General features: G+C 39.0%; 1 protein-coding gene across 1 annotated transcript; it reads left to right on the top strand.

Moving 5' to 3' along the window:
* The first annotated feature begins 4,547 nt into the window (after positions 1 to 4,547).
* On the top strand, positions 4,548 to 6,985 carry rag2 (recombination activating gene 2). The gene is made up of 2 exons (XM_030732236.1): positions 4,548 to 4,656; positions 5,373 to 6,985. Exon 2 carries the CDS (start codon positions 5,387 to 5,389, stop codon positions 6,983 to 6,985), a length of 1,599 nt encoding a protein of 532 aa, XP_030588096.1. The 5' UTR covers positions 4,548 to 4,656; positions 5,373 to 5,386.
* Positions 6,986 to 7,342: the final 357 nt, after the last annotated feature.

Here is a 7,342-nt window from a genome sequence, read left to right as displayed (position 1 = left end):
AATAGACTTCTTAAATTCAAACAATGATGACTAAGAGTTTATCGAATGTACGGCATGGGTGTCTGTCCAATCATCACCAGACCCAGCAGGATTGCAGCTGAATCTGCAACATTAATAGACAATATCGTCACTAATGAAATAGAGAACAAAACTGTAAGTGGGCTTCTAATTAATGACATCAGTGATCATTTACCCATTTTTGCAGTATATGACAGCAATTATAGGAGGACAAACAGGAAAATAAACTGAAGTACCAACAGGTGAGAACAGAGGAGTCCATGAATGCATTTAAATGTGTCCTTAGCTTATGAGACACTCCTTAAAATTAGAAGTAGAGAGGCTGAAAATAAATCTAAGAAATATAAAAATAAATGAACTAGGACTTTGAGGTTATGTAAAAATGAATATTGTGTGAAAATATTACATATGAACAAAATTAAGATTAAAGGGATTTAGAAAACATTAAACCCCATTATTGAAAATAGTTGTAGGCAGTTAACTTAACCTATATATTTCACTAATAATGATACAAATATTAGTGATTTTGATGATGTAGTTGATGAATTTAATAGATTCTTTGTAAGTGTTGGACCAGACCTGGCTGAGAGAATCCCTGATACGGAAATGTGTGCAGAGAGAACAGCCGAGCTCATCAAACGTAATCCTTGTTCAGTGTTTTTAACAGTGGTTGAAGAAAAGGAAACATTTTTGTGAAATCACAAAATAAAACTACTACAGACTGGAATGACATGGATATGAAAATTGTTAAAAAAAAAAAAATAATTTATGGTATCTCAATTTGTTGAACTGCAGTTAAGCACCAGGGCTGCTGTCTGCTACGAAAGCTTTGCTATGAAACGTCTCTGAAGAAATATTACGTGCATCCTTTGTTGGCTTTACAACTGATGCAGCTGCAGTGATGAGCTGATAGAGATACTTAGTGTGAAAAGATCAACCCTAACCTGACCACTATACACTGGATCATTCTTAAGTTAAAACCTGAAGTCCACGATACTGTAAAATGCATTACAGAGCTGAACATTTTCACACACTTAGTGACTCCTAAACTCCAAAAGTCTGCTGTTGATCTCAGTAAATGCATCGTTCCCTGTTCCACACTGCTGATGATGCTCTGCAGAAAAAAGAAAAAACCTGTCAACAAAGCAGACTGTTCCCTTAGGAATCTATTGTAGTGGAATATTTATTAATTCATATTAAGTCTTTCTTTTAACTTATTAAAAATTTAAGTTACAGTAAATGTCACAGCTGGCCAAATGGCACTAATTCAAAAGGGAATCTAATTCTGGCATGTTAAAATATTTGTATTGTTTGAATTAACTGAGAGTGTCTGAAGAGGAAAAGGTGAGAGTGGGAATACTGTTCACATTAATTTAATTAAAAAATGCATTATAATATTAATATTATTGTTATGTTACATTGTTAATATTACATTGACAGCAGTACAGGCTTCAGAGTACATTGGACTACTGTGGTTCCTGACTTATGTCTGAAAAAAATAAAAAATAAACCCACACCTTTTTTTTTTTTTTTTTTTTTTTTTAGAAATCATGGATGTCCCCATTTGCACTAAGTGTCTTTCAAGTCCAACATGATCATATTTAAGTGGGTACACCTGGGAAGTCTTCCATGAAAACAAAATCAAAGTAAGTAACTGTGGTATTAAAAGTGGAAGCTAATTTTGGAGGGCGACAAACAGGCTCAAAACAAAATGTACTTACTGGACAAATGGAACTGCTGGCTCTTAATACAAACAAATACTGAACAACACAAAACGTCTCCCAGCTTTCACCCACAGCTGCAGGATACTCTTTCAAAATGGGAGTTTTTTAAAAAAAATCACCTTGTTGAAAGGGGAAAATGAGCCCTATGGAGTTGGGGGGTTTTGTTTGTTTTTTCCTGTACCAGCCTGTAAAATGTGTTTGTTTCAGCTCCATAGTTGGATTTTTTTTTTTTTTTTTTTTGGCATGGCAGTGTTTCAGGACTGACTCACTTTTGGCACTTCTGCATATAGGCTTTATTTTATTTATTTATTTATTTTTCAGCCCCCGAGACTGCCATTTGAAACTGATGCTGTGTGAAAACAAAAGTTTGGAATTTAAAGACTGATCTGTGATATCACACTTCACCTATCACGAGATGATAACCACCATACCACAGCAATATCAACCAGAGTCAGGTGGAAGTACCGCCAGCACTCAGTGGCCTACCAATCACCACAAGGGGAGCAATTACTGTAACATTAAATAGTGATAAACACCACTGCACAGTGATCATCAGAACATCAGAGCTGTCACCGTGCCATCCATCAAAACTGCACTTCAGGGTAGCAACAGTCAGGTAGTGATACATTACAAGGGACAAAAACAGGTGCTAGCATAGATTCTAATTACTTTGTTCTATCAATTATGCACGAAATCCCTGCATGGCCTGGGGTCTGCCACACACCGCTGTGCCTCCTACACACTCTCTGCACCATCCCAGCTGTGGTTACATAGCAGGCAGGCTTTTCAACACTGGTATGTGTGAATGCCTTCAGGTAACCGAAAAAGTTAATTTTTCCAAGGTTGAATTCATACAGATGGAACTCAAAAAAAAAACTAAAGAGGAGAAAAAACAATTGGCATACCCCAATGATATTTGGTTGCATTATATTGTCTCTAGTAACGAGAGTAGATTCTTTTCTCTTCCACTCAGTCCTGTAAGCATCAGTTTAGATACACAGGTGCTCTGCTGTTTTGTGTTTTCAAGCTGTAACGGTCTTCCAGGCACTTGTGGTTTCTGCCTTTGTTTTGCACACTCCTCAAGTTTTCTCTCAGCCACTCAGTGCACAAAAACATTATGCTAATGAGAGGGGGAGACATCTGCTTCCAGCTCAGTTTTTTCTCTAGGCATTTAGACATGTGTTTGTCACTCACATAAAGGATCTGCTTTTACCTACAGTAGGTCAAATCTTTAAAATGGAGCCGTGTGCAAAGAATTTCATACTAAACCAGCTGCTATGATGTTTCAACGTTGTTGAAGAATGACTGTTTTGTTTCTCTTTTCCTTATCCTCCCACTCATGAAGCAGTCTCATAGCAGGATAATACATCAGGTTTAGCGTACTGTGTAAAATAATGCTTCATATTCCTGGTATGTCATTCACCAGTGAAGGAAAATGTCAAGAAGTTCATTGAAATGAATAGTTTCCCAATGAAATGACTCTTAAGGTCATGGTTTAGGAGTTATTTTGTTATGTGTCCTGTGACGCTCTTGATTTATGTGTGCGTGTGTGTAAGGCAGACAGAGATGTATAGTAAAATGTTCAAATATGCATGGTGAATGTGTCAACAAACCTGCAGCGGTCTCTTAATATTTTAAGGATTTGGTCATTTTATTATGCAATAAGTAAGGTCTACCATAACAAAACGAAGAGGCTTAGTGTGCAATAATAAGTGTAAGAGAAACACAAAGCAAAAGCTTAAATAGGCAGGCTGTGCAGCTCTAAATGCTGTACTAATGTAGTAATGGCTTCCCTGTGACCCTTCATTAAAATAGCACACTTTCTGGTTGCATATCTGCCGTCAACATTTTTTAAAGTAAATTTCACTGTAGCTGATAAAAAAAAAAAAAAAAGTAAATAATGAGATTGTGATCTCTAATCTGCTTTGCAAGAAAGTATCTGAAAATTTCAACTATCAGAAAATGGTTTGGTACTGGGAAGAAGTTATTTTAAGACTACACAGTTCAATAATCATAAAATTTTAAGTAATCTGCAATTTCCTGAGTTAATTTCCTAGTTAATCTTGGAAGCATATTAATAAACTTTTGATTTGTCTAAATGCAATTAAGTGAATGCTTGCATCTGCTTCAGTAATTACAGTAATTAAGATAAGATGGCGGCAAGCTCTATTGTCTATTCAAGCTGTATTATTTAAACTTTCATTTCATATGTCGGTCACTGTGTTTCTTTAGGGAGTCTTTTCTCAGATTGGTGTCGCACAGATGTTACGACACAGATGGCACACATGCAGTGGCTTTCCAAATATTCACAATGCCTACTTCAACCATCCAAATTTTAAAAATTGAGGTGTGTCTTGTCAAGGTAGTAAATACAAACATATAGTACTGCTTGTTTTCCACCTGATGGAGAGTGAATCTCTTTTTTTTTTTTTCCCACAAGCATTTATTCTGTTGATGAAGGTCATGTTTCCCATTCTAGGTTTAATTTTTTATCTCGTCTTTATCACCTAATTAAAGCAAAGTTTGCAACACAACTTATTATTTAGTGTAAAAATGTCCTTGAAGAAAAAGCAAATGAATGACTTCCCTTTTCTTTTGGATCTGAATTTTAAATAATTTATTAACTATTCAGGAAAAAAACACAAATTGCATGTAGTAGACAGTTATTCATTTCCCAAGGTTTTTGCAAAGGTGATTTTACATTGATATCAGTGAAGTGCCTCACTAAAAGCATTCAGGCATCACACCTGCCAGTGAGCAGCAGTCACAGACTGTTAACCTCAAGATCTGGAAGTGTTTGTGAGTCAACGAAGCTTCACAAACTCCACCACCGTCTGCCTTTGTCAAAGATCAGCTACATAAAGACTGCTTTAGCTTCATCTTGGTGATCACAAAATTCACACAAGGCTCTAAGGTAAGCAAGCTAAAATTCATTCTACATTAATGGAAGAACAACTAAATCTTCCACTCTTCGAGCACTGTTGTGTTTTTGCGATACTAAGCTCAAAGTCTTTGTGCTCATCATGTCCACACTGCAGACAAACCTTTAAGAAAGACTCTTGGAAACATTGTTAAAAGGTTCTGATTCAAAGTTTAAATGTTACGTTTGTGAATTAATACATGAGGTTGTTTTTTTCTTTACACATTTGTTGCTGGTGTTTGAAGGATTGTAGAAAATGCAGTGCTACTTTATGTTGCTAACCAATAGCAGTAGTGGTATAGATAGAGAAGACATCAAACTAAGTAGTGTTATCAACGATAACTGTAATAGGTTATACTGCTTAATACTGTTATGTAATGTTCTGTTACAACTTCATTTTTATAATTATCATTCAAATATCATCCTATGTACTATGTATATGATCATACATATGTATATGTGTTGTAGCCTTTATATATGCCATAATTTATAAAAAAAAAAAAAAATGTTGAAACGCCTGTGACTTAGAGCAGGGATAATTGACTGTAAGCTACATTTCAGGGCTTATAGTGCACATTATGATTACATACCTAGTGCTCGTCTACACGTTACTTTAATAAACAGGAAGAAAATTACAACCCTCTGAATGAACATAAACAGCAGCTGACTTACACATTGTGTTTGTGTGTTTCATTGCTGTTTTGACACAGACACCTGCCAGAACATGACCCTGCAGCCACTAACTCCAGTGAACTGTGCGGGCCTTCTGCAGCCTGGCTGCTCTCTGTTGCAGCTGGATGGTGAAATTCTGCTGTTTGGCCAGAAGGGCTGGCCTAAACGCTCATGTCCAACAGGAGTATTTGGCGTAAGGTTTAAACATGGTGAGATGAAACTGAGGGCCATCTCCTTCTCTAATGACTCATGCTACCTCCCTCCATTACGCTGTCCAGCTGTTTGCCGCCTCGACCCCTATGATGGGCTTCCAGAGAGTTACCTTATCCACGGTGGCCGCACCCCAAATAATGAGATCTCATCAAGCTTGTACCTGCTGACCATGGATAGTCGTGGCTGCAATCGTAAATTAACACTCCTCTGTAAAGAGAAAGAACTAGTGGCAGAAGTGCCGGGGGCCCGATATGGCCACACAATGACCATGGTCCAAAGTCGTGGAAAGACAGCTTGTGTGTTGTTTGGGGGTAGGTCCTACATGCCTTCAGGAGAAAGGACCACAGAGAGCTGGAACAGTGTTGTAGACTGTCCACCTCAGGTGTTCCTGTTTGACCTAGAGTTTGGCTGCTGCTCTGCTCACACTTTACCTGAGCTTAGTGAGGGACAGTCTTTCCATTTGGCCCTTGCCAGAGAAGACTGTGTCTACTTTATTGGAGGCCACTCACTGGCCTCAGACTCACGTCCACCTCGTCTTTTTCGCCTGCGCGTTGAGCTTTTGCAAGGCAGCCCCTTGCTTTCTTGTGAAACCTTAGACAATGGTTTGTCTATCTCTAGTGCCATCTTTACCCGTACGGGACCCGCACATAGATATATCATCTTAGGTGGCTATCAGTCAGACTCCCAAAAGAGGATGGAGTGTACTGCTGTGATTCTGGATGAGAAAGGGGTCCACTTTGAGCCCTTAGAAGCACCCACGTGGACCCCAGATATCATCCATAGTCGCACTTGGTTCGGTGGCAGTTCTGGGGAGGGAAGCATCCTGTTAGCTGTGCCTACAGAGGGAAGGCCATCCCAACAAGATATGCATTACTTCTACCAGGTGAACTTCCAAACAGAGGGAGAGACCACAGAGGAAGAAAGAACCCTTGGCTGCAGCCAGGAATCAACAGATTATGATGACTCCACTCCTCTTGAGGATTCTGAGGAGCTTTACTTTGGCCGTGAGCCACATGAGCTGGATGACAGTGACGGAGAAGGGGACGCTTACAATGAAGAGGATGAAGAAGATGAATCACAAACTGGTTACTGGATCAAATGCTGCCTCAGCTGTCAGTTGGATCCCAATACATGGGAGCCATACTACTCCACAGAGCTCCACCGGCCAGCCATGATCTTTTGCTCAAGAGGGGAAGGGGGGCACTGGGTGCATGCCCAGTGCATGGAGCTGTCTGAGACACTGCTGCTCAAACTCTCTCAAGGCAGCAAGAAGTATTTCTGCTTGGACCATGGAGGCCTACCCTACCAGGAGATGACCCCACCTCGGCACATCTTACCCCTGAAGCGCATCTCCATGAAAGCTAAAGACAGAAAAAGACCTTTGACAATCAAGATGTCCCCTACCAAGAAAAGCTTTTTCAGAAGGCTGTTTGACTAACTCAGGTTTTTATGTGACGTGTGTAGATGGCAAATGTTAAGAATACTTTGTATTTGTTCCACCCTAACAATAATCTAATTAACCGACCGTGGAATTGAGGAAACCACTCATCCAAACTACCTTAAACTGCTCAGTGGTCACAAGCCAAGATTGCGGTTGGTTACATGGACGGTTATTGAATTGACAGACATTCAAACAAGCGTGATTTATTTGTAAGTTAAATAATCAATAACATAAGTTGTGATATGCTGATCTGTAATTCAACAGTTTCAGAAGAACTGTAACCTTCTTTTCATTGCTGAATGTTTCTGTTGTGATTTCGCATTGTGTAACAAAATGTGCAGGATTTGAATCATT

This window comes from Archocentrus centrarchus, chromosome 6 (genome assembly GCF_007364275.1).
Source record: "Archocentrus centrarchus isolate MPI-CPG fArcCen1 chromosome 6, fArcCen1, whole genome shotgun sequence".
NCBI classification, from domain to species: domain Eukaryota; kingdom Metazoa; phylum Chordata; class Actinopteri; order Cichliformes; family Cichlidae; genus Archocentrus; species Archocentrus centrarchus.
The sequence above is the reverse complement of the archived record's forward strand: the minus strand, read 5'-3'. Positions and strand labels throughout refer to the sequence as shown.

Excerpts from the sequence above, each read along its gene's own strand:
- rag2 (XM_030732236.1), top strand. The coding sequence starts at position 5,387 with ATGACCCTGCAGCCACTAACTCCAGTGAACTGTGCGGGCCTTCTGCAG.